This window comes from Perca fluviatilis, chromosome 21 (assembly GCF_010015445.1).
Source record: "Perca fluviatilis chromosome 21, GENO_Pfluv_1.0, whole genome shotgun sequence".
Lineage (NCBI taxonomy): Eukaryota > Metazoa > Chordata > Actinopteri > Perciformes > Percidae > Perca > Perca fluviatilis.
This window is the reverse complement of record NC_053132.1, coordinates 19,675,486-19,702,939: the sequence shown is the minus strand read 5'-3', so window position 1 is coordinate 19,702,939 and position 27,454 is coordinate 19,675,486. Positions and strand designations below refer to the sequence as shown.

At 40.3% G+C, this 27,454-nt stretch overlaps 2 protein-coding genes across 2 annotated transcripts in view; one reads left to right on the top strand and one right to left on the bottom strand.

Moving 5' to 3' along the window:
• LOC120551649 (transformation/transcription domain-associated protein) overlaps positions 1 to 16,462 on the bottom strand; it is a 92,220-nt gene extending 75,758 nt beyond the window's left edge. Inside the window, exons 1-21 of the mRNA XM_039789147.1 lie at positions 16,396 to 16,462; positions 15,612 to 15,799; positions 14,670 to 14,719; positions 14,264 to 14,374; positions 13,854 to 13,958; positions 13,358 to 13,441; positions 12,931 to 12,987; positions 12,640 to 12,765; positions 12,153 to 12,230; positions 11,125 to 11,213; positions 10,471 to 10,567; positions 9,265 to 9,403; positions 5,588 to 5,666; positions 4,759 to 4,993; positions 4,310 to 4,646; positions 4,101 to 4,198; positions 2,913 to 3,107; positions 2,536 to 2,727; positions 2,282 to 2,447; positions 1,926 to 2,182; positions 912 to 1,112 (exon numbers count right to left, since the gene is read on the bottom strand). Of these exons, the coding sequence (XP_039645081.1) occupies positions 912 to 1,112; positions 1,926 to 2,182; positions 2,282 to 2,447; positions 2,536 to 2,727; positions 2,913 to 3,107; positions 4,101 to 4,198; positions 4,310 to 4,646; positions 4,759 to 4,993; positions 5,588 to 5,666; positions 9,265 to 9,403; positions 10,471 to 10,567; positions 11,125 to 11,213; positions 12,153 to 12,230; positions 12,640 to 12,765; positions 12,931 to 12,987; positions 13,358 to 13,441; positions 13,854 to 13,958; positions 14,264 to 14,374; positions 14,670 to 14,719; positions 15,612 to 15,711 (2,796 nt within the window). The 5' untranslated portion in view covers positions 15,712 to 15,799; positions 16,396 to 16,462. The remainder of the gene's footprint in view (positions 1 to 911; positions 1,113 to 1,925; positions 2,183 to 2,281; positions 2,448 to 2,535; positions 2,728 to 2,912; positions 3,108 to 4,100; positions 4,199 to 4,309; positions 4,647 to 4,758; positions 4,994 to 5,587; positions 5,667 to 9,264; positions 9,404 to 10,470; positions 10,568 to 11,124; positions 11,214 to 12,152; positions 12,231 to 12,639; positions 12,766 to 12,930; positions 12,988 to 13,357; positions 13,442 to 13,853; positions 13,959 to 14,263; positions 14,375 to 14,669; positions 14,720 to 15,611; positions 15,800 to 16,395) is intronic.
• Positions 16,463 to 20,607: 4,145 nt separating this feature from the next.
• Positions 20,608 to 26,805, top strand: nptx2b (neuronal pentraxin IIb). The gene is made up of 5 exons (XM_039787197.1): positions 20,608 to 21,334; positions 21,965 to 22,184; positions 23,015 to 23,259; positions 23,430 to 23,609; positions 25,241 to 26,805. The coding sequence occupies exons 1-5, from the start codon at positions 20,894 to 20,896 to the stop codon at positions 25,469 to 25,471; spliced, it is 1,317 nt and encodes a 438-aa protein (XP_039643131.1). The 5' UTR covers positions 20,608 to 20,893; the 3' UTR covers positions 25,472 to 26,805.
• Positions 26,806 to 27,454: the final 649 nt, after the last annotated feature.

The window sequence follows — 27,454 nt, the reverse complement described above, 5'->3', positions numbered from 1 at the left end:
TAAGGTGGTAGGGTGGGGATTGCCGTCAGACCGGGGCGGGAGGGGGGGGCTCCGTCGGCACCACAGCTCTCTGTCAAGATGCAGAGATGTTAGATATGCTTGCGCTTATGCGCTCTCGGGTACCGAAATTTGGCACGGTTTGATTTAAAGTGAATCCGTCCGTAGTACCGACGTTATTTTTTATTTTTAAAGCGTTCTGCAGAGAAGGGAGACTAGCGTTGGTCACTGTTTGGAATGAAAGGGAGGAAACAGGACAGAGTAACACGGCGGATATTGTTCATATACACTTTTGATTGTTTTACTCGTACAACCTTGAAGAGATTCAAGTTATTCAATTCACTGTTATTTGATCTCTGTTTTACCTTACAGCACTTTAAACTGCCTCTCCCTCAATGTGCCATCTATCCATATGGCTGTATCATGAGCCTGCTAGAGATTCATGCCTTCAGCCTGTGTGGCAAGTGAGTGTGTGAGACAGAGTGTGTGCTGCCTGCGCCCATGATGACGGCAAACACACAGATGGATAGCCAGAAAGAAGGAGCAGCCATTAGTGAGAGTAAATAATGCCGTCATGGTGGCCCAGACTAGATTGATGATTACTGACTGGGGATGAGGAGGAGAAACAGGAGATGAATTTAATTACCTGGAGGACACACACATCTCCTCACTCACTCTCTCTCTCTCACACACACACACAAACCCCTGACAGGGATATATTGCTCTCAGTGGAGCACAATAATGAGGAATATCAAGCTCTTTTACATTTTAATTATTTATTTCTAAAACTGAAATACAAAGGTAAAAAGGGAGACTAATTTCAGGAAATGTACTTTCCTCCTCAGAGATCTGCAAACAACTTAACAAAGCGGAGAACATAATGCAAGCATACACTGCCAATGATGTGGTCTTACCTTCTCCATAGGTAGCTGTATGGACGCCTTGCAGTCAGTGAATTCGGCCTTGATGCTAGGTCCTTGGACCTCAGTCACCACATAATGCAGCCTCTGAGACTCCTTCAGCATCTTCCTGTTGCTGCCACCGAACTTTCCCAACACCCGGTAGGCTACATGAGAGATGCTCTCAGCCGGGTTACGGAGGGTACGCCACAAGGCCTGCAGCAAAGGAAGAGAAGGAGCCACATTTTTAGCTTTAGTGTTGACAGGAAATACCAGAAGAAGGGAATTATACTGTATGACTTAAAAGGGTCACTGTCAAAACTGTGATGACAAATTACAATCATTACTGCTACACTAAACTAAACAACAAAATGCTGGGAAGGCTAATGAGTCGCTGTATGTTATAAGCTACTATATACTGATAGCAATGAAGTCATAATTCAACTAAAACCACATCTATTTATTTGGCTCTATTTTTACCAGTGCTGAGCTAGCGGAATGAAAAACATGACTTGGTGTTGTGGGCGGGAATCACCCTACACAGTTCAGCAGTATTGTGCTGAAGAGTTGTGCGACACGTTATAATGGATCCCACGCAACTTCTAGATAAGTCCCGCCCTATGAAAGCAGCCCAATTGGTTGGGTTTAGGCATTGACCTTGAGTAGTTAAGGTTAGGATAGCCGACTGGTCAGGGGATAGGACCTGAAGAAATCGGGTTCCGTTACCTTGCGCAAGCATGGATGCCAGGGCAATAGGAGCGTGTGAATGCTATTCAAGAGCAGGTCTTGCCTAGATGTTGCGTGGGTTCCAGAATAACGCTTGTGTGACTGATCCTGGTACAGTGCATGGTCTGCAGATATAGGCAGATCCTCCGTTGACCACTAGAGGGCAGATATGCTGACTGATATTGAGAGAATGGTCTAAAGATTGGATACACTGTAAATCAGTTACTTGTAGGATTTAAATGTGTGCTGCCAGGCACCTCAGTAAAAATGGCATTGGGCATGATGATAAGAACAACCCCCCACCTGCATGAGCTCGGCCCTAACAGGCTGAATGTGGTCGTAGAGGAAGTCAGGCTGAAGGTTGTCCACACACAGCTCCAGGGTGCGAAGGCCCTGGCTGACCAGAGTCTGAGAGCCATTGAGGGCAGACACCAGCGGATCCATGAGCATGGGTAAGTACGGCAGCAAGGAGCTCAGACGCACTGGCACCGTCAAACACAACTCCACAAATAGATCCTTCATGTGCTGTTTGTGAAGGCCACTCTGCAGCATGTTCAGACCTAATAGCATGGAAAGGGGAGATTGGAAAAGGTGGGGTGTACTTTCTCACATTCAAATACTTCATCTTCAATTCAGAGGATTGGTGTGTGAGACGTTACCTTGCAGCAGGTTAGGTAGAAGGGGTAGGAACTCCTGGTAGAGCAGATCATGACTGCCTCCACCAATGGAGCGGAAGAGAGCCCGGAGAAGCAGGAAGTAGTTGTAGGGTTCCTTAGCTGACTGGGCCAGCTCCATGGAGCTGTTCACAATCTTGTGGAGGTGTGGCTGAGGAAACAGGGACAGCATTATTAATCAAAATTGACAAAGATTAAAAAAAAAAAAAAAAACTAGTCCGACAAAAACATCCACTTACCTTGAGCATCTGCTCATTTTCAGCAGCAAACAGTGACACAGAGCCAAATACTAGTTTGAAGAGTTTGAGGTAAAGGTTTGAGAGCTCAACATTGGAGCCCATCTCTGGTAGTCTCTCAAGAAGATACTCTACTAGGATGGTGGCAAATAGAGCAGACGTTGACAAGTTGGCCAGGAAAGAATTTGCCACAATCTGGGAAACAACAGAAAACAAGAAAAGACTTGAGCACAAGTGATGAATTAAGACTGAAGACCTTATTATCTATAATAATAATAATAATAATTGTTACATATTGACTTGTATTACTTGTGAGAAAAACATATTACCTGGAATACAAAACTAATTCACACATTGTTTATATAGGAGATAGCACGTACCTGCAGTGCGTAGTTCTTCGAGATCCTCTCCACCATGTACGGCACAGTTGTCTGAAAAATCTCCTTGAATGTGAGGGGGTTCATCATGGTGAAGACCCCGGCAAAGTGCTCCAGAACTTCCTTCTCCTCCTTCATGCGTACAGTCTGACAGTTGGCCACCCTGATGTACGTCTGCTGGTTATTGGCAACCTGAACCTGGTCAGGAGAAACATCAGCTGTTTCACTGGGCTGCTGTTGGGTTCAAATCATTCTATTTCTGAGAGCCATGTCTTACTGACATATGCTTATTTGTTAAAGTGTAACTCTCGCCAAAATGCAACCTAGGGTGTTTTTGTGAAACGTTAAAAGTCAAACTTTTAACGTTTAAAAGCATAATTAGGACGGAAACAACACTTTTAAGATTTACCGTATTTTAGTTTTTCGGTCAAATGGCCTTTTGAATGGGAGTGCTAGGGGCACTGCTATGATAGCATCAAAATCGCCATTTTTAAAACACTAAGAAGTCTCGACACAACATGAAACTTTGCTCGAAGTCTCACCTACACCTTAACGAAAGCATTGACAACATTGTTTGTGTACACATAGTTTACTAAAAAGAAAGGTTTTGAACAACTCCCTGTAGCTGCTGTTTCCAGCTGCCGCCATTTTGTCAGTCAAAAATAGTTGATCTCTGAATGCAACGTAACAGGGAGGAGAGTAAAGATGGAAAGCTCCTAAAGCTTACAAATGCACTGATAATTTGTTGTTTTGTCGTTAGTGAAAAACAATATTGACCTTGTAGTTGAAAAAGGAACCTCATATAAGAATGACATTTCCTCCTATGGAGTACAGCTACAGTGAGTCTTTCAAAACCTATTTTCAGTAAACTCTGTGTACACAAACAATGTTCTCAATGCTCGAGTTCATGTGTAGAGCCCCTGGTGAGACTTCGAGCACACTTCTTAGTGTTTTAAAAATAGCGATTTTGATGCTATCATAGTAGTGCCCCTAGCACTCCCATTCAAAAGGCCATTTGACCGAAAAACTAAAATACGGTAAATCTTAAAAGTGGAGTTTCCGTCCTAATTATGCTTTTAAATGAAAGTTTGACTCTGTTACATTCACAAAAACACCCTAGGTTGCATTTTGGTGTTTCTATCATTACACCAATGAAAATAGTGATGGTAAAGTCAAGATCTTTGGCTGTACCTGGTAGATGTCCAAGGCCTGCATGGCGTATTTTACCAGCTTAATGTAGATCTGTGTCTCCTTTGGCTGAAGCTGCTTGTTAGGAATGAATTGAGCCTCTGGGAAAAAGTTAAAAAATAAAAACAGGAATTAGTGCATGTAGGTAAATCCAAATTTCATCAAACAATCATCAATAGATGTGCATTTATATGCCATGCCTGTCATCTCACCTCCTGGGGCCTTGCAAGAGGTGATGCCCCAAGTAATTGTCTTTACGCCGCACACCAGAGTCTTGACTAAGCTGCGGCAGTCCGACACCTGAAAGGTCTGCTTGTCTTCCTTCTCACCAGTTCGGTCAAAGGACGTTGTTGGGGGTGGAGGCGGCGCGGCAACGGGCGTAGCAGGAGCGGGAGGTGGAAGGGCGGGGGTGGTGGATGGGGTGGGTGTGGCTGGTACCCCGGGTAACACCCCCGGGTCGACCACACCCATCTCTGACTGAGGCTTGCACTTTTTGAAGATGGAGACAAGCTGGTACCGTGCAATGGTGTGAAACTTCAGCACAAACACCTGATTTATAGGAAAGTGAGAGAGAGGGGAAAATGACTCAACATTTCTTTATGAATGTTTATGTAATATACATCAGTGTCTTGTCTACTGATCCAAGCTCTGGGCTGCCTACCTCCAGCATCCTCATCAGGATGTCTCGTCCATTGCCGTTCTCTTGCTCCGACTTTGACCGGATGCAGTCTACCAGGTTAAGCAGCAGCTTGCAGGACATTGTCTGGATGTTACTGGGAAGTGACTCGTCATCAATGTTCTTGGCGAAGAGCTGCACAGCTAGGGATAAATCTGTCAGGGGCAAGTTCTGACGAACGTGGTGCACCAGGTCTGCTAGTGTGCTGTAGGCCAAGGGTCTGGAAAGTAATGGAAACATGTAACAATGACATTTGGAGCGCAACTATAATTATATTTCGTAACTAAATAGTAGTGAAAACCGAAAAACAGTGTGCTCCAGTGAGCTGGCAGAAAAAGTAATAATCAGGAAAGCAGAAGACAGGAAAAGTGTAACAGATATGGAAAGTAGCTTTGGGATGCAATTGGCACTGCGCGGGAGATGTGGAGGAGAAAGGGAGAGAAAGTGAGCTAATGAGTGACACTGGTAGTCCTGCCAGATCTCAGCTAACTGCCTTGTTTCCTATGTAGTACTAATGTGAAATGACAGCTATTTTGTTGATGAGGTGAGCTAGTTTGGCATTCTGAAGAGGGTCAACAAGGTGGGGATGTGTGCGCATCATGCCCTCGTGAGATGCAGGTGTACATGACAACTTGACAGTGCGATCTGTGCTGCAGTGTTGGAGTTAGCTTCCCTGAGAATTTCAGCAGCAGAGAACTGCCTGATTAATATGCTAGGACTTCTTAACATGCACCTGGCTGAGCCATCAACCACAAGAGAGAAAGGGTACTGACACAAAGGAGATCAAATCATGGTGAGCACGCACAAAACTCACCTAAGAGTCTCCCGAGCAGTGTAACCAGAACCGATCAGGATGGATTCATCGAAAAGTTTGTCCATACAAGGTATAAACTCTGAAACAAAACAGGATCATTTTATATTATATGATACATAATATTCAATTTGTTTAGATTTATTTGTATACATACATTTATGTTGACTTGCTCGGATATATAAGACCTTATGAATATTGTAACCCATTTGTAAAGGAAAAAATGACACCCTATGTTGAAATATGTTTTTGATGTACAGGGGGATATGAGAAATAACCAAATAAGTGGCCGGGTTGGCTCAGTGGTAGAGCAGGTGCACATGTACTGAGAGGTTTATGCCTTGACGCAGAGGTCCAGGGTTCAAATCCGACCTGTGACGATTTCCTGCATGTCTTCCCCCTCTCTCTCCCCCCTTTCTCACCTAGCTGTCCTGTCAAAAATTAAAAGGCAGAAAAGCCCCCCAAAAAAGAAAAGAAATAACCGAATAAAGAATAATGAAACATGTTGTTATAATGTATGTTTTATTAAATGTAATAATAACAGTCACTGTCCCTTCCCCTGCTTTGGCAGGTAGAGAACTGTCACTAAAACACCTAGTTATTGTTAGATAGTTTCCTCAGTGTTCTGCAACTCCACAATGTCAAATCTCTTGCAGAAAATGTGCCGAATAACTGACAATGGTTTGAGCAACTCACAGTATAATTCAGAAAATCATCTGAAATCATACCTGCCAATACTCCCGTTTTTCCCGGGTTTCTCCCGTTTTTTTTATTTATTTTTTTAGCCCTATCTCCCGGATCCCTGCCGGTTTTTTATTTCTCCCGGGAAACTCCCGTAATTTGCATGGCCCAAACTCCTTTATAAATAATCAGACCAATATGTTTGTCTAATGTTGACCAGTTGCCAGATCCTGTAAGAAACTCATCCTATTCACACACCATATATAATTTTCAACCCATCACCTCAACCTGGCAACCTATAACCCAGTTGCGCAGTTGATCTCAGCGCAAGCTTCGCGGAAAGTTCAGACCCGAAAGCGAGCCGATAAAAATGTCAGGTGAAGGCAGTGTTCCCGCTAAGAAATCGAAATATAGCTATAAATTTCAACAGTGTTGGGCACAACAATTTACATGCATCTTACCTAGTCATATCGACAACCTCCACGCTTTTTGTAAGGTGTGTCAGTGATTTTAACGTAGCGCACGGTGGGAAAAGTGACATTACCCACCACATTAAATCACAGCGGGTCTTACAGTACACTTAACAGTAACGCACCACCCCCCCCCCCCCGAAATGTGTATAGTGGTCTCAATATTTCTCTGATGGGTGGTTGAGCTTTTATTCCATTTCAGAAGACCTATACAATCACCACGGTTTCAAGATTAGTGTCACTAATTCAGTATCTGACCAAATGTCTCCCCTACTGCTCCTGAGTTATGGCAGGGCTCAACATAAAAAAAAATCCCCACTGGCCCCCGGGGCCAGTAGATCAGAGTTTTGCTGGCCCCTTCTACATTTTTACTGGCCCTGAAATAAATATCATAGGTGTGATTGGCAAAGGACAAAAAAACGCAGGAAAATATACATCGCACCTACTATGAAGCTTCAGAAAATGGTTATAACCCAGCTAGCCACTGCCACTGTATGTTGTGCCATAAACGTTTTTCACGGCAGACATTGACATGTCATAGTAGGAAAAGCACAGGTGTATTCAAAACCATTAATGATGGCTGCATTCCACTTAGGAGAGGTCCTGGTATTAAACCATTACTGATGGCTGCATTCCACTTAGGAGAGACCCTGGTATTAAACCATTACTGATGGCTGCATTCCACTTAGGAGAGGTCCTGGTATTAAACCATTACTGATGGCTGCATTCCACTTAGGAGAGACCCTGGTATTAAACCATTACTGATGGCTGCATTCCACTTAGGAGAGACCCTGGTATTAAACCATTACTGATGGCTGCATTCCACTTAGGAGAGGTCCTGGTATTAAACCATTACTGATGGCTGCATTCCACTTAGGAGAGACCCTGGTATTAAACCATTACTGATGGCTGCATTCCACTTAGGAGAGACCCTGGTATTAAACCATTACTGATGGCTGCATTCCACTTAGGAGAGGTCCTGGTATTAAACCATTAATGATGGCTGCATTCCACTTAGGAGAGGTCCTGGTATTAAACCATTAATGATGGCTGCATTCCACTTAGGAGAGGTCCTGGTATTAAACCATTACTGATGGCTGCATTCCACTTAGGAGAGGTCCTGGTATTAAACCATTACTGATGGCTGCATTCCACTTAGGAGAGGTCCTGGTATTAAACCATTAATGATGGCTGCATTCCACTTAGGAGAGGTCCTGGTATTAAACCATTACTGATGGCTGCATTCCACTTAGGAGAGGTCCTGGTATTAAACCATTAATGATGGCTCCATTCCACTTAGGAGAGGTCCTGGTATTAAACCATTAATGATGGCTGCATTCCACTTAGGAGAGGTCCTGGTATTGTGCATGCTGACTCACTGAAATATCTTCCTGGGACACTTGATGGAACTGAGCCATCGTTAAGGTTATCAGTTTCAGCTGTGCTTTTCCTACTATGAGTCAACATGTCTGCTGTAAAAATGGTCCATTAGCAGTAAAGCTAGACCAGGGGTCATCAACTACATTTTTCCAAGGGCCAGAATTTTTTTAAGCAGACACTCCAGGTGCCAGACTTTCAAATAAAGAAAATAAAATTATACCTAATACGCATCTCCTTGTTTGATATTTTCACTTTCTTACTAAATTAATGCTATATTTTTTACAAACTGTATTAGTGTAAGCAACCCCCTAAAAACATGGAAAATCCATAATGATAACTAGATAGGCTACTTAACTAGAAAATGATCTCAGATTAGGGGGCAGTTCACTGAGGAGTGATGGTTAAAGTCTTGATTACTGAAACGTAATCAGTGTCCTGATTGGTGGAGAATGCTTACAGAAAGAAAGAGCCCTGTTGTCAGGTAAACATGTCACTGTCAAAGAGCCTTAAGTGAAAAGTTGTGGAAAACAGCAGCTGTAATGATGAATGGACTGATAAGCAGGCTAGCATTCATCCTGTAGGCCTCATTTGAAATAAGACAATGTTGTTGCTAAATGACACAACCAGCAACATCATCAAGAATGAAGAACCAAACGTCATTCACGTGCATATTAAGTAGGACGCGGTATTTGTTTTGGTCTTATAATACATCCATAGGTTTACCGCTCCAGCAGAAAGGATGGCTCGTTTAGACAGCAGCTACATTTACAAGAGTTTGTCCAAAGTTCAAGATTGGTTGCAAATTAAGATAAACCGTTAGACTACAAACTGACATCTTTCATTCCCCCCCCCCCCCCCCCGCCAGACCGCTGAGTGCATTAGCAGTGTATCGAGCCCTGGTTATGGTCTTAAATAATGGCCAGAAAAGTTTGGGATCATGACGTCACAGTGAAGTTGACCTTTTGGATATAAACTCATCATTTTATCCTATTAAATATATGTGTGACATTTTGTCAAAATTCTCATTTTCCTGTTTTACACTAGTTTACGTGTGTGTGTGTGTGTGTGTGTGTGTGTGTGTGTGTGTGTGTGTGTGTGTGTGTGTGTGTGTGTGTGTGTGTGTGTGTGTGTGTGTGTGTGTGTACATACGGCTACGTAGGTCCGTTGTAAGGATGTGCTTGGCTGCAATAAGCAGTTCCTTGCGGAGGTGAGCAGTCTCAGAGGGGCAGTTGGTCAGCAGCTGCAGCATGCCCTTTACCATCTGCTGAGAGTACTTCCCTACCAGGTCCTGATAAGGTAGACACACACATACAACATATGATTAAAAGCACAATTTATTCTAAAAATTATTGTATATTGAAGCAAGCTATGTGTGGAAAAATAATTACCAAGTCAATACCAATACAAGCCAAATGTTTGAGCAAGTATTCAATTTGATATATTTTTTGGACAGGCAGGGTGTCTGTAACAGCACAAACAACAGTTCACTAAATCCCCTAATAGAATTCTTCTAGGTGGGTTAGAAGTTGGTATCATCAATGTTTTTGATGTTTGTGCCAACTGTCTGAGTTTTTACTGTCTTTAAAACCTGTTCCTGATAATGTCTGCATACTGTCTGAGCTAGCTTTAGAGGAAATTATTAATGCCATTCATTCTTGTTCAGTGTTGACAAACTAAACAAAGTAAATGTAGTCTTAATTTAATTTTCAAAGTGTCTGTTTTATTTTTATTCTTCCAAGCTTATGTGTCTTCATATCAGTGAGCACATTATGTTACCTTTTGCTTCCTGTCAATCACCTGACACCCACAAGAAGTAATAATATCGAGAAAACAATCCTTCAAAACATGTCTGCTGGATTTATTACATCTACATCTTTATGTTCTGGGGATCTTTGATAGTGCTTAATATTAGGCCAAGTTTGATAAGCGGATAGGCATTTTCCAAAAGCCAAGCACTTAAAAGTATGCATGCATGCATGCATGCATGCATGCATGCATGCATGTATGTATGTATGTATGTATGTATCTTCAATGAGTCATCGTGTCTTAAAAGGAAAATAGTTATTTATAGTTGAAGCCCTTTCACTTTCATTGTATGGTTTTTCTCACCAGTATTTGGCAAAGTGTTTTATATATATATATATATATATATATATATAAAAATCCTATCTATCTATCTATCTAAAAAATAATATATATATAAAAAACACTTGCCAAATACTGATGAGAAAAACCATACAATGAAAGTGAAAGGGCTTCAACTATAAATAACTATTTTCCTTTAAGACACGATGACTCATTGAAGCTATTTAACAGAGAAAACTGATGCAACACGCAGTCATCAAACAGGTGTACCTGGTAGATTCGGATGATGTAGGCTAGAAATGACAGAGTCTTGATCTGCGCAGCAATGAAGTCTGCATACAACTCCTTGTTATAAAGCTTGTGTTGCCTGCAAAGGAAACCGCACAATTTACATATAAAAGCCATTTGGTCCCATTAAAGACATTAATGATGTCGTACACCTGCAGTAGGTGGCAATTACAGGGGTTGAAATTGTGTGTCTACATATGGGACTCAATTCTACATGGGCGACTTGATTGTTTTGCATCACAGCTGTTACTGCATGTCAGGAAGACACTCTCTCTGTACCTGCAATAGACTGGTAGGGGTATTTTTTTCAAAATTAACTTTGCTCCATTTCCTTTCCTGTTCCAAATGCTTAACACAAGTCTTTTCCTACCCGGAGAGGTTTCCCCTCCTGCTAAGCCAATTTCTACTATTTTAACTTCCCCAAATGGATTTTAACTCCAGGTTTGGCAGACAAAGTATCAGGCAAAAGTATCAACAAACTTAGTACAACAGAGGAAAAAAAAACACATTCTTTTAAACATGCCTGAACTCCGTTTGATGGAGTTAAAGTGCAAATGAAATTAGTTGAAAAGGCAAATTCAAATCCTATCTGAGACACACTTAAACAGACCACGCACGCACGCACAATTATCTCACCTGGCCTGTGGTGACACCTGGAGCACGATGGTGTTCATGATGAGGGGTACAAACTCTGACACCACATTGTGAATGTTCAGCTTATATAGCTAGGGGGACAGAGTAAACACACAATCTCGATTAATGAAAAACTAGCCTCATTTTAATACACAGGTTCCAAAACTCCATGTTTCTACATCTATTTTTATAGGCAAATGTGTTAAAACTTCCATGACTCCAATTATTATTAAAATGCGGAGGAGCCAATTCAGTTAGCGGAGTCAACATTTTTTAAATAAAACACAACTTAATTACTAGGGGGGTTAGAAAAAATGTATACACTTGAATATCACGATATTTTATTTTGCAATACTGTATCGATTTTCAAAAAGGCAATATCTTTTTCTTTTACGTTGAAAAATATTCATGTAAGACAGTGGTTCACGTTTATGTTGTGTTTAAACCCCCTACCGCTAGATGGCTATGCTGAGACGCACCACTAGTGTCCTTGCCTAACAGTGCCTGACTTTTTGCTAGAAGCTAACAATGTAGCTATGGCTGAACTTTGGCCTACTTTAGCATATAAACATTTGCTCACTAAGAACCTATGAACCACAATCCCAAACTGGCAGTTTGTTTTTCTGTGTACTGAATTGTTTACCTAAAGTAATCTTCTTTGACTTTTATGAACATCATGTCTTTTTATAAATATTAGTTTTTCTAAAATTATACTTTAAAAAAATCCCAATATATCGCCTTACGCACAATATCGCAATTACTTGCAATATATTGAATCGTGACCCCTGTATCGTGATACATATCGTATCGCCAGATTCTTGCCAATACACAGCCCTATTAATTACCAACCCTAAAAAGGACGTATATATTTGTCCTAAACGTCAAATTCACTGTCATTTTTATGTTTTCTTTGCATGTAAAATGAATTTAGGAAAAAAGCAGATGACACATTTTGAAATAAAAAAAATCTGTTATAGGACCACATTACCAAGGGTTACTGTGTGATGGTTATATTTAGAGAAGTCGCAAACCTGATACATCAGCACCACTATGATAGGCAGCTCTGCCAGCACTTTGAGAGACAAGGACCCCCGTGGGATGATGGTGTGCTAGAGGCAGAAACAAAGTGAGAAACACAATGAGGATGACTGAAATAACCGGATGACACTCACCACACCATCAAATAAAGTGATTCTGGCAGATACACCATTGTACACAGTAAACAACAGATAAAACAAAGTCAGGTTCAGATAAGTGGACATCTGACCACAAGGTTGCTGGTTTAAGTCCTTGTCAGTTCTTGTACATTTCCCATTATAAAAATGTCACACTTTTTTCCCCTGCTGTAAGATTGTTTTCAGGGTAAGTAAGATGGAAGTTTTGTGGGTTCCCCTGTTAGTGCCAACACGGTGCACTACTACCATCCTGTGGTTACAGACAGTACTGTAAAAGTATGCAGTATGGATTTTGAAACAGTGGAGACATAAACTCCAACAAACGGTTGGTTAGCTAGCTTACTGTTCGTGTTTCGCTGTCTTCCCTCTCAGGTGCAGTCTTGACCAACACCGACGTGATCATCCCTACCATTTCTGGGGAGGGAACCGTGTTCTCTGCTATCACCTGCGGGTTCTCAAAGTACCTGAGCTGGTGGGAGCAGAAAGACACAGTGGTTAGAGGAAACACAGACACAGGTGAAAAGGAAGAGAGGAGAAGAAAATGACAAGTTACTTAGTCCTTCCAGTAAAAACTTAATCAAGTCAGAACCAAAAACTTCAAAAGCAAAGCCACTGCTATGAAGGTTGTACTTACAACAACTTTCTGAAGGTCTTTGTAAATCTGCTTCACAAAGTCTAGAAAGTGATGAATCTGAGAAGAGAGGATTATGGAGAACATATTAATCCAAACTCTCTTTTCTTTTTCATAAAGAATGAGAGGAAACCAATTATTTATAATCCCATCTTTGGCAACACATGAACATTGACAAATATGCTTTTGTCATGAAAAATGATGTAGACCATGGAAAAAGAATCGCTCTGCATGTCTGCATTTAACAGAACAGGTACAAAACACAGGGAAACTATTTGACAGGTTTTTCAATCAAATTGACAAATAGTCAGCTAAGAATTTACTAAGTTGTGGACAGCCCTATATAACTTTCAAAAAATATTTCACAATTCAATTAATATAATAATAAACATAATTAATAAATGTCAAGGAACCTTGCTAAGGTTCTCACCTCCTGAGAGATTGGAGGCCGGAACTGTTTGTGCAGCTCAATAATGATGCGAAGGCATATCAGCACATTTTCCTCACTTTCAATCTGTAAAGAAAAAAAGAGGGAAAAACATGAATGTTACATGGCAATAGCTCTTGTATCTATGGAATAACGCCATAATATTTATTTGCCCTCTATCCAGAGTGACAACAATTTTCACTGTTTTCCCCATCCACTGTATTTATCTAGTTCCATTAATTCTTTGTAAAATGTCAAGAAAAAAAAAGAAAAGAAAAAAACTATTACCACCACAGACATGTAGCAGCTTTCGGGGGGTGGGTTTATATTAATTTTCCAGCAATCTATGTACATTTACTGAGCTTTGGAAACCGATTAGCTGTTAAAAAGTAAGGCAACTCAACTAAGAGCGGTAAAAACAAAAAATATTACAGTTTAAGTGAATTATGTAAAATGAAAAAATTTGAAATGTTCTGTTGTAAGAGAATAGGACTCATACCTCTAGGAAGCGGAACATGACAGACAGGATGTTCTTGGTGTGTGGGCGAAGGTGTTCATTTGTTGGAATGCGGTGGATGATTTCCAGCACCAGCTTTCTCAATTGCTGAAAAAATGGATAACATTTTAAGTTCAGAATTCAGCTTTGGTACAATTATACTATTTGATATGATCAAATTAATTGATTAATTCAAAAGTGGGTGTATGGGATTAGTATCATAGCAAGCGAGTCAGCTCAATTGTGAATGTTGGACCATATCCACTGCAGTCATGCTACTTAATGTTATTAATGTTGATTTATTACTGAGACTAATGTCAGTGACCAAATCAGTAATTCTGCTAAACTTGTCTGTAGGTTTTGAACATTGCTGAATAGATTAAAGTTGTTAAGTGTAGGCAGAAGCCACATACCTGTGTAGGTTTTTCTTGGAGGAATTGAACCTCTCCATCCTGAAGAAACGTGAGGAAGCGAGGGATTATGTGTTCCAAGAAGGTGGAGTACTGAGGCGAAGATGTCACATTCTGAAATTGAAAGTCCAAGACATGTTATGTCATGTAGTAACTCAGTATATCCTGCAGTCATGTTTCAGTGCTGTGCAACTTTTCATCAAAGATTCTGCTTCTTTGCCGCAGACGTCTATCACTGCATCAAAAACATACTGTATATTTCCTATGTTCAGTTACGGCTCAAACAAATCCTTAGAGAATTACGCTTTTATGGAATCTATCAAACTTCTTAAATATCCATAATAATAAATCAAAAGACAATTAAAATGAATCCCCTTCAGCACACACTGACAACATTCATCAAACTTACCTCAAAGTTCTCGCTGACCTCCTGCATCATCTTTAGCTTAGTTTCATCAGCTGGAAGTTGAAGGACAGAATGTCGCCATTTAATCAAACTTGCTAATGATACAGTATCACTTGTCATAGCTGTCTCAATGTGCTCAGCAGGGGCTCTCAGATCTTATCAGTTTTACTTTCAGCATCCAGTTTGATCAAAAGGTACATCAAGAATCACACTTCTACACACTCTCACACACACACAAGCACTCTCCCAGACACACGCACCTTTGACTGGACTAAAGCATATCGCTCTCATCACATCGCCCATGCTAAGCACAAGTGTCTTATCTGAACCATCATTTGTTTTGTGGACACTAAGCAGGAAAAAGTGCAATGCAATAAATATGTTTGAGAAATGTGTTCCTTGAATTTGTAACTTTAATTCCAAACAAGAAATACTATAAGACACTTTCTATTTGTATACCTATAGCTTTAATAGCTACATTAATTAAAGCAACTCCTATCATACAAACCTCTTCTTACTACTCTTTATAATTGCCAAATATTTAAAAAGTCAATTTAAAGTAGTGGGATAAGTTGCATCCACACTAATCAATACTTCATCTGATAACCTGTTGATGCTCTAAAAAAAAAAAAAAAAGAAACCAGCCCAAAAGTTAGCATGAAGAAAGCAAAAATAAAACGATGAAATTAAAAGCCTTTGGCTCTAAATCACTGAGGGGTATAACTTTTGAAGGTAACACCAAACTCATGAGTGCATCAATTTACTGACTTACATTTTACAGTAACAAACAATTTAAGTAAAAGTGCCCTTGATAATTTAAATGGGATGAAATACAGATAGAACTTTTCAGAAACTGCATCATTATGAAGCTTTCTTCTGACATAACTCCTGTCTAGATTAATCATGTCTAACGTTAGCAATACACTGCGAGGTCTATGAACTTACGTGTGTTAGCGTCTGTGAGTGCTGCCACAAACTGCAGGTATTTCTTCATAAGTGTAGTCTGGTCGACCACAGTGGGGCTGGGTGCGGGCACAAAAGCCATGGTGGCAGATGGGACAGACCGGGCTGTTGTGGTGGGGGAAAGGGGGCAGACAGCAGTCTGCACAGATCTCACTGTGATCTCATGTGCACTGAAGAAATGAGAAATCAGTTCCCGTTAATCTAAGTAAATATATTACTATAATATCTATATTTGTAGAACATGTAGGCAAAATACAGTGTTGGTTGTTACGAGGAAGTGACAGTGTTTGACCAAAGAGGTTTGACAAGCAAACCGGTAACAGATTCACAAACATGCCTCTTAGAGGGCGCACAGTGATGACATCGTAACAAGCATCAGCTAGCACAATTTTTGTATACTCCGATAGCATTTGTGAATTAAAAACAGGGGGTTTTGGCGTCAAAGCGGTAACCATTTTATTATTAAGAGGAGTTACATGCTTATGCATCCGCTCTATAAAGCCACAACAGGCACATATAATATTACTTTTGCATAACACGTTAGCAACCGTTAGCTAATAAGCTAGCTTTCCCAAAGAAAGAAAGCGCTCGCGCATCCCCTCACGTTTGACTCAAACTTGGAAGAGAAAATAAACACAGGCCACAGGGAGTAAACACCTTTTCTCAAACAAGAACATGTTTAAATGTTATTCCTTAACAGGGTGGTGTGGAGAAAACCTACTATTTAACCAAGGTTTAAAAGAAAAATCGAAGCATTTGCACTTACCCAGCACCACAGACAGGAAACCGCCGCTCCGTATCCGCCGCGCTCTCGCTGCTGGCTGCTCCGGGCTTGCGACCAGCAAAGATGTGTGATATCCCTCCGCGTATTGTGTATCATATTTTCCCTATAAATGTATATGTACAGTATAATAATGTTTGACCGACAAAGATATATGCAGACAAGTGATACAATTGATGTTCAATTTTTTGAAAATCATTTTTATTTGTCAAAACGTTTTTTCTAGTACCAGCGGAACGATACACAGTCAAAACCAGTGGATATAAGACCATCGTTTTCGATGGTCATCTGGCTCCCAGGATTGTTAGCAGAAGAAGTAAATTTGCGGGTAACTGCGCATGGTCTCATACATGGGCAGTACCATAGCATAAATGTCTATGGGCAGTACCATCTGGGAGTGGTGTAGGCCTACTGTATCTTATCTAAATGCAAATAGAGCATGTAAAGCATCTCAACACCTATTGCAGTATTGGGTAATTGTATTACTTTATTATTAAATTAAACTAACAACCTTTGGTAAATAAAATGATGAATAAAACCTTTGCTGTTGTTTATCCTCCTCTTAATATTATTTTTAGTTAGTCCCAAGTTATTGGGTCTAACTCTTTTAAACTCAGTAATTCTGTATTTTCAACGTTAATAAAGTAATTAATAGTGGGTCATGAGTTTTGTAATTCCTAATAAGCCAATAAGTCTGCAGTTATGATTGAATTAATTTAATGTTTTTACCACAATCCCCCATCTCTGTAATTGTAAATGTATTAATTTTGTTTAAGATTTAACGGCAGGGGTAAACTGGATTAGTGGAGGGATCTTCCCGATGCTTATAATTCAAAGCAAGTGTCATGCCAGAGGAGAATTAAGACCAGCCAGAGGGAAATTTCACAACCTGGCAAACCTAAAAGATCTCAATATTAATGGGAATTATGATGGATAATAACTGATGCATGAAGAATAATGAGGGGTGGGCCACAAGAAGGAATGACTCAGAACAGAATTTAGTTAATTCATCCATTGTTCTAATTAATTTCTTAAATAGTTAGCATGGTTTGTTTTTTCACCACAAGATGGCAGCCCACTGAAGGAGAAAGTGGATCTAAATTCTCCATGCTCTGAAATCCTTGGTGCTAAATGTAAAACAAGCCTAGTGCCAAGCCCATGGTGTGTAATTAAACACCTGTATTTCATCTCTTGATCTGAGGCCAACATGTGCTGTAGGACCCCTTTGAACAGAACAAGTAATGAAGCTGACAAAGTATTGCAAATATTCTTCCTCCACATAATTTTCTTGTGCCTATATGTGTGTTTTTTGATCTTTAAAGTGGATTTTTTTTAATGACTCACACTTTTATAAGATAGTGCTCAAAGATAGTCATGTGACATTAATAGAGATCAGCCAGTAATCTGGAGTAGGGAGTTTTGTGGTTTTTGTCAATCATTTTGTAGGTGATATTGCTCATGAAACTTTATGAGAGGATGGGAGCCAAAAATGATTTTACAATGGCTGTTCTGGTTTTCATTGATCCAGATAGTTTTCTCTCTCTCTCTTCGTTCTTGCATTGGCAAGTCATTGTTAACATAAGTTGCTGTCATGCACACACATGAAAGTGTGTGTATATGGCAACAAGGCTTGACATTAATTTCTTTTTCATAATGCTTGTTTCAATAGCTTTGGAAATAATGAAGTCGGGTTGAAAGATGGTCATTATTTAGCTTGGCATGTCTTCTGCCCACATGCTTTACTAATGAGTTTAAATTCATAATTCTCTCCTTTATAGAATCCTCTTTCCATAGAGTGAACCCACTGGCAAAAGACTGCGGAAGCCTTTCACTTAATGTCATGTATAATATAAGAGGTAATTTGACGTATAATGTGACATTCTCATTCTCTTTCTCGCTCTCTGTTCCCTAAGTAATGATGATATGCTAAAAGATGTTTGTCTCAGGCTTATTGCACTGTCCTGTTTGTTTCATTAGTGGGTTTTGTGTGTGTGACAGAGGCTTTATCCTGAGAGCGGAGAGTGGATGACACACTGGTTCTCCGGCTTTCCAAAAACCACTCATGTGTCCATTAGATTTGTGTTTTTTTCAGTGCACAGCTGCGGCTGCTGATGCCCTTATGATGAAGCCCGATCAGCCCTGCATTATTTCTCATATAGAAAGAAGTGTACTTTCTTTGAGGCTGAGACTGATTCATCAAAAATACCCTGAATATCTATTCATGCATCTAAAGCTCCCATGCACATTTACTGTTTCAACCCATGTGCTTTCCTGGGGTCTGCAGAAAAAGAGGACATGATGAACAATTGTTTAAAAGACTTAGAGCAGACACTCTTCCAGCTTTTGACTATGGTTGTTATTGGAAATTGTATAATGTCAGTGTTGTCCCATTTCCCTGAGCTGTTTTTAATTAGCTGGAGTTTTAATTCGACTGGCAGATACCTTTTGTCTTTGTCACCTGGTAAGCAGAAAATAGGTGTGATGTCAGAGTAAAACATTTTGGGTTTAACCGAGGGAGGCCAAGTCTGTCACTGATGATGGTAATTGGTTTGCAAGGCTTTGAAAAGCAACCAAACCCTGTGTACAGCAAACTGAAGGTGTTGATGGTCAATCACTGCTGCCAGATCCTGCTTCTTTTTCTTTCTTTCTTTCTTTCTTTCTTTCTTTCTTTCTTTCTTTCTTTCTTCTTTCTCTGCTGTAAAATTCTCAAAAAAATAAAAGAATTCATGTATTTTTTTTTAAATGTATATACTAAATCACATTTATTTACAATTGTGTTGTGGTTGTCGTGTGTACAATCCAAATCCAAATTATGGAATTTATGATCACAACTAAAATTGTCAGATTTGAAACCCTATATCCAGATACCGTATCAGCTAAATCAGCCACATCCTTAAAATCTGAAGTACTGTACTTGAGTACAATGTTGTTGTACTTACTTGAGTATTCCCATTTCGTGCTATAGCCTACTTCTACTCATCTACATTTTAGAGGGAAGTTTATTTGCCAGATATAATTACTTTCAAGTGAATATTTTACATGAAAAAAACACATTCTAAGCTTATAAAATATAATGCATTGTTTAGGATTAAACCAGTGGTTCCAATCATTTCCCTCTCTAATATTCTCAGATGGTTTTAGGTGTATAAGGCCCAAAGAGGTGAGAGTATCCAAATATTTCACACATTCTATTTCAAATGGTACAAACTGGTCGAACCTGGCGGATTTCTGAAATATTTTATTGTCATAACACACAACTTGTTAGTACTCACTTGAATAACAGTGTTTTTATTGATGTCTTGATCTGATCGTCATTTACAGCAAATTAGAATTGCTACAGCTGAGTTGCCTTGCTGTTTTGAAACACCACAATTCAACAATGTGTACTTAATGAATAAAACCAAACAGTTTCTACTGTCATTCAAGATTCACTGATTAACTGTGCACAGTCACGTGTGATTTGGAGCATAGTTGGACGCCATGTTCAAAGCACAGTGGTATTTCTTCCAGTCCGCACACCGGGCTTTATTGACATTTCACTAATTGTTTACCACCACATCCTGTTTTTTCACTGCTTCCTTTCTTGAGGTGACTCACCTGCATTTATAATAATTTGTCATGTTTTTGATGGTTTGAAAAACTCTGGCATGCATATGCATGTTTTTTTTTTATGTTTTCCCTTTACATATAAATTATTTAGATTTCTTTGTCATCTAAAACCAAACAAGTTGTATGCATCATTGCATACAATAAAATGTGTCCCACACAAAAAGTTTGAGAGGTTGAGAGGTAAATTGAGAGGTGATTTAATAAAAATAGCAATGTTGATTGAGTGCCATTTTTTCATCTGAAAGCTGTGATAGCAACATTTCTGGCCAGAACTCAATGTTGCTTTCTAGCCATTAATAAATGAATTAGGGAACCAGAGAACATCAGAATAAATATTGAGACATGAAATGACACTGGGATGCAACAAAGATAGATCACACCTTTCCCATCCTTGTGGCAACCCTTTATCAACTGTTGTGCGATAAATAACTACCCAGAGTCTTCATTGCTTAATTAACTTTCCAAATAAATCAACAAATGTTTGACCCAGCTGCTCGGTGACGTCAACCTACTACAACCAATCCAGAAGCTTCTACAGAAACTTTTTTTGTTTGTTGGTAATCCTCTTTCCTCAGAGGAGCTGTCCGATCAGCACCACACTGTTTGAGACAGAAATAGTTCCTTTTACACAACCCACATTAACCGGGCTTACAGTGACCAAGTCAACCCTTGATCGGATTTTCCGCTCAGAATTGTCTTCATTTTGCTGGTCAGACATGGCGCTACTTAGTAGAAATAGTTGTAGGCTACGTGTTGTTTTTTGAGTAGACCTGTTTAGGGTTCACTTTTACGCACTAAACTTACGAGTGGATTTCGTTAGAGAGTGGTAAGGGTTTAGTGTTTGGTTTTTCACTTAACAGTAACCGCTGCCAGTATGATTTCACTCTTGTACGGATTGTTATGTTTTTGTACACTGGGCTGCGGTCAACTAGCGAGCGGCCAGGCGGACGACGGAAAGCGATACATCTGCCGGGCAATACCCCTCAGCGGCGATGCCAGTTGCCCTGTGACATTGTTACCCGAGCTAAACGCCGGGAGCCAGGAAGAGGAGCTCAGAAACACTGTCATGCAGCTACGGGAGACAATTTTACAGCAGAAAGAAACGATTTCCAAACAGATAGGCACCATCAACGAGCTAACCACCAAGCTGTCGCTCTGCGCCTCAGCCACGGATGACAGGATTAACGAAAAGGGGGGTTCCTGGGGCAAAGGAAAGCAAAATACAATGGGGGACGTTCCCAGAGATCCAAATGACACCATCGACAGTCTTGGAAAAACCATGCAAGGACTCAAGGATCGGTTGGAGAACTTGGAGGTAGGTCAGAACCAAATGCGCAAAGAGTACCCTCTGTGCTAAAGCTATGCGTAAAAGCACAGTTTAAATCTTGGAGCGGATTTATAGGATTACCACACCTTCACTGCTCAGCAGTAGACTGGTACTTCTGAGAATCATTAGAGTACATATCAAACAGGTATCTGTGAGAAAGAGATGAATTGTCTAATTGGCCAGCAGTAAACTTCCTATTGCACAGGGCCGATTCTGTGACGTGTGTTTACTGTGATTGTCCTATAATTAAGGTGCTCTAAAAAGAATGAACAATGTCTTCCTCCTAGTGTAAAAATGGCAAAGTGTTAGTGGCTCTGACCTCTCATGCATTATAATCAGGCCTACATTAAAAGGCACATACTAGGGATCCTTTATTGCCACAGTTCATTTAACATAATAGTCAAAATAAGCTCATCAGATAAAAGGATTGGAAAACTGACCGAAACTTTAGACAATCCTGAAACTACATCTGCAGGCCTGTCAATCAGTCATGCAGAATAATGGACTTATAGAGCTGGTGATGCTAATCACCACTTCTGCAGCCGTCAGGGGGCTCTTATTGTCCCTGATCATCTCTCTGCACTTCCTGCTCATGTTGTCCTGTCCATCCTTCTTTAGCAACAGCAGCTGCGAGCCAACATATCCGGCACCTCGTTCCCCAGCGAGCTGCGTGACCTGCTGCAGCGTCGGCTCGGGCAGCTGGAGAAGCAGCTCCTGAAGAAAGTCACCAACCTGGAGCAGGAGAAGAGCATGCTGTCCAATGCCACAGCCGCCTACAGGCTGAAGACAGAGAGCACGCTGAACGCCCTGGTGGACAGGATCAGTGAGCTGGAGAAAGGTAAAGGAAAACACTGGTTGTCATTCAGCAACTGTCATCATAAAGTCAAGGTAAAATATTGTTTTTAAATGATCAGGTAGGTATTGGAGCAGGGAGATGGGCTCCATGATATGAGGAAAATATCTAATTGTGATACATTTTTGACTGATATTGCGATTGCGATATGATTACGATATTGGAGGGAATCATAATTTGTGTCTCATTGTTCTCTTTTTCATTAAAAAGTATTAAAAAGTAAAAGAAATGAAAATGATTATAGTGTGATTTATGCGAGGATCTGTACCAAACAAAGATTTTTTTTTCTTCAGTCTGTAGGATACGATTTGTAGGCTGGGACGTCTCTGCAGCACCACAATACTTAATTCAGAATGGTTTGACACATATTTTGCCTTTAACAATTATTGCCCCACCTACGATTTGGATACTGCACTAATAGTCCATATTGCAATTTCGATATATTGTGATTAATTGTGCAGCCCTAGTAGAGAGGATGAGTGAATTGGAAAATGGTACATGGTGCTGCACAGAACTAAAATGTGTACGAGACTGTATAAAGCACGCAACCTATTGTACATCTACTATACTAATGGAGAGGAGGCAGATGAAGGTACTCAGGGGAATAAAAAGAGTTGAGAAGGTCTGATGATTCAGTGACACAGACTGTTACGATACTCTGTGTATTGAACAGAAAGGGAGGTGATGCTGTTGGTTGTTTCCCCCGCTTTCATTCCAAGGTAGCGATTAACACGTTTAAGAAAACACCACATGGGACACCTCTCACCTGTCCCGCCCTGTCCCTTTCTCTTTTCTCTCTCTTTGTCTCATTACAGGAGGAGGAGACTTCAAGTCCCCAGAGCAGTTTAAGCTGTCCCTCCCCCAGCGGACCAACTACCTGTACGGCCGCATCACCAAGAGCCTGCCAGAGATGTATGCTTTCACACTCTGCATGTGGATCAAGTCCAGCGCCAGTCCTGGCATTGGGACGCCCTTCTCTTATGGTGTACCAGGGCAAGCCAATGAGATTGTGCTGATCGAATGGGGCAATAACCCAATAGAGCTGCTCATCAATGACAAGGCAAGAAGTTTCTGGTTTTCTAAATCTAAACGTTAATGATTATGTAAAAGTATGTTAAGTTCAACATCATTTCTTCCTACAACTTGCACAGTTTTCATTCAGCAGCCGCACTATATATGTGCTTTTATGTAAGCAAACCACAACTAAGAACATTGTATTTTGAACCATAGGTCGCCCAGTTGCCTTTGGAGGTACGTGATGGAAGGTGGCACCACATCTGCATCTCCTGGACCACACGGGACGGCCAATGGGACGCTTACCAAGACGGAGGGAAGCTGGGAACTGGCGACAACCTGGCGGCCTGGCACCCCATCAAACCTGGGGGGGTCATTATCCTGGGACAGGAGCAAGTAAGGAAGTGCAGTCGGATCTTGTGTGTTTGACCCATGCCTGTTTCTAAAGATTTTGTCATCACTCTAGCTTCTTTGTCACGATGAAAGAAAGCAGCCACTTAACTTGAAATACATCACCAATGCCTTCCTTTTTTTTCTTTTTTACACAGAACAGAACACTAACAATGTAGCATTAACTATCTTGTGCAGCATTTTCACATCATCACAAGCAAAACACTTCCAAGTGCAGTGTCAAGTAGTGCAGATGGAAACAAGAAAATTAACTCTGAAGCAGCGGATGGTGGCAGGTCGTCATGACAAAACAATAAGCAAGATGACATTAAAAATGTCAGTCCCCACAGAAGCTGAGGTCTCCCCCTCCCTCTTATTGGGGGACATTTTCTAGCTACAAGGCTGCCAACGAAGTGGGAAAAGCAGCATACAGCAAATTTCATTTTGATGTAATTTCATTTAAATGATAAATTGTGTTTTAGCCACAGTACCGGCTCCAGGAATAGAAATGACGTTCTGTCGGTCCACTGCTTTGGTTTTTTTTGGTGCCATAATGAGGTTGACATTTGTGGTTTTAAGTTACATATCTCATCAACTATTGGATTGATTGCCATCAAATTTAGTCCAGACATTCATGTGCGTCTAAGGGTAAACTGTAATCATTTAGATGATCCCCTGACCTTTTATGTAGCTCCATTATCAGCACAAAATGACAGTTTGTCTACAACTTTGGCTTATGACCAGGCTGGCTCCCACTCCGCATCCACACACACCTCCCTCTGTACAGAAGGAGCAGCCATTGCGCTACAAAAAGCTATAATTAAAGACCTGGCTCTCTTTCTCCTTATCTTCGTGATCATATCGTCTGAAATTCGCTGGCTTCCACTGATTGCGGGTCAGTTCAGGACCATGACCAGTTTACACTGGAATCTGATATGGGCCACATTTAAAAAATTTATGTGAAAAGCCAAACAAACAGAAACTCTGATCTGAGCAATACATCATATTTGAGCACTAAAGCTTGCAGGGTGAACATAGTGAACATCACACCTGTTAAACCTCAGCATGTCCTTGTGTGCATGGTAGCTTTGTTGATGTTAGCATTTAGCTCAAAGCAGAGCTGCTAGCATGACTGTAGACTATCAATAGTTAGCACAGTAAAATAAATTGGAAAGGGACAAAGTTTCTCTGACTATGTTATGAATGGCCACTTTCGCTTGGAAGTTCAACTGTACATAATACACACTGTGTACTGCATCCTACATATTGTATGCATTAAGAGGGTGTACTGTGGTATTCAGTTCTGTGTCGAATCTGATCACAGTTCAGACAGACCATTGTGTGTGTAAAACGGTGTGACATTTGGACAATTAAACAAGCATTGTAGTGGCCTCTTCAGTCTTCTTAATCAAAGCCTAATTCAAATCTTATCACTAGCCAATGAGAGATTTACACATATTTCAGATGCTTCAACATTTGCACCATTGAACAGAAGAAGTAATGAAACACTCACTAAACTCGAAAGTCCACCCATAGTCCCACTGACTAACTCCTCCACCTCAGTAAGTTAATTAACTTTGATTATGTTGTTGTTATTGCTTTTTAAATTCCCATCCTGCTGTTTATGGCCCTTACAGGACGTAGTGGGCGGGCGCTTTGATGCCGGACAGGCCTTCGTGGGCGAGCTGAGTCAGGTGAACATTTGGGACCGTATTCTGAAGCCGGTCGAAATCCAGTCCATGGCTAACTGCAGTTCTTACATCCCTGGGAATGTGATCTCTTGGCTAGCAACCAACGTTGAAGTTTTTGGAAGGGGAGCGTTCAAGCGACCCTTGGAGATGTGTCAGGAACGACTGCCCAATGCTTAAAAGTCATCTGTCTGCCTGTCTTTAGATTAGCGACTGTTTCCATCCATTCAGCTTTTCTTTTTTTAATTGTCTGCTCTTACTGTAAGGCAGTTTATGGACTTAAATGAGACATATCATGCTCATTTTCATGTTCATACTTGTATTTTAGGTTTCTACTAGAACATGTTTACATGCTTTAATGTTGTACATTGATGAATTTAGTTTGATCTGCTCTGTACAACAGGGATATATATATATGTATATATATATATATATATATATATATATATATATTTGTGACCCAGGAGGTTATGTGGAGGCTGAACACCATCATTGACTGGTGGCTGTTCATTTCAAGTGTCAATCAGAGAGCTATGTAGCAACATTTCTTCTTTTTTTTTACCATGACTAAGGTACTTTAATCCTTCAATACACCCACCACCATGGTAAAGGGTTCCCACAGGTATCGATGCTGAGACATCCTATGCATCCTCATCCCCACGCAGTCTCCCACACACCCTTCCCTCAACACTCAGTAATGAAAATCCTCTCAGCACAGACACCCGCGTGTACTGCTACTATGACAAGGTCCAGACTAGCTGCCGTTGACATGTGAGTTGGTATTGCGTGCTGTGTGGGAGTAAGGAAAGATTAAAGGTCATGCTAATGTTATGTCTATTCCTTAACTTGGGAATGGGCTTAGAGCCAACATCAATCACACCTCTGATCCTGACATGTTCAGTCATTGTTAAGGGGACTATCACTGGAAAGGTACAATTTGGCACTTTATCTGTTATGTGTACGTAAGTATGTGTGCAATAGACTACTGTTGATTTAGTTTTCCAGCTTTCGTATGAGTTAAAACTTAACCTTGTTGGGAAGCTTCATTCTTGGCATACATAACCAATACCAGTGATACCAGTGAGTCTATCACAGTGCTTTTTTTCCTTGCCTTTTTCCATTTGAACAAAACCTGTTGGTGAATCATGTTGGAAATAATATCCATAGCTTCAATGTTGTGACATATTTTTACCCGCGGTTTGTAACATTGTTGCAGTGGATTGTCTAACCAAGCATTCAACAGAAAATACAACAGATTAGTTTGATCAATACTGTCTGTATACTAATCATTTGTATGTGTTGTGTATTTTTTTATTATTTAGTGTCTGTGTTCAGACAAACTAATTTTAGTTTTTGTTAAAAATCTGTTGTAAGCACATGTATTAGGCGTTGTCCATCTTGTCTTGTGGCCTTCTTATGGAGACTTAAGTGCCATTTAATGTTTTCTAAGTGTTACAAAGCATTGCCAATAAATGAACATGTGGAAAATAAGGAAAATACTGTTGCAGAATGAATTCACAAATGTCTGTTTTATTTTATCTGTCAGTCATTACTTTGCGAGTTTCCTCCAAATTAGTTTACTTCCTGTAATCCATTTGACATATGTTTGGTATTTAATAATTGTGTTAATCTGTGATAGTCTTTGTTTTGGCAGATCTACACCAGTTTAAAATCACCTTGCCTCTTTATAGCAGTGTCGGTCAAGCTAGAAAGGTAACACAGGAGTGACATGAGTTAATTACACAGGCTGAGCAGGATCTTTTGGCTCAGATGAGCCCTAGACGAACGACAGGTGTCCTGGGTGGCATTAGCAACACTTAACAGATGAGAAAGGCCGAAAGGTCAGGGGCGGCGTCACATATACACTCCCTCAGACAGAGCAGCTCTTTCCAAGCCCACACTGCTCTAAAACGATACATGTATTTTGACGGCCATAAGACACAAGCTTAAATAAAAGCAGACTAATTCAATTCAATTCAATTTTATTTCAAGTGTAATATCACCATAAGACATGGTCTCAAAACACTGAACAATAGGGAATTCAGGAAAAGTTAGGATTAAAAATACAAAAAATACAAAAAAAATCATTGCGGATATATATGTACATAAAAGTGAAATAAAAAGTGGTACAAGGGTAAAAACTAAAGATAGAGGAAGTCATAA

Bases quoted from the DNA above. Each gene is read 5' to 3' on its own strand.
- nptx2b (XM_039787197.1), top strand. From the start codon at position 20,894: ATGATTTCACTCTTGTACGGATTGTTATGTTTTTGTACACTGGGCTGC. The intron at 22,185-23,014 runs GTAAAGGAAAAC...GTCTCATTACAG, and splicing joins GATCAGTGAGCTGGAGAAAG to GAGGAGGAGACTTCAAGTCC. The intron at 23,260-23,429 runs GCAAGAAGTTTC...TTTGAACCATAG, and splicing joins AGCTGCTCATCAATGACAAG to GTCGCCCAGTTGCCTTTGGA.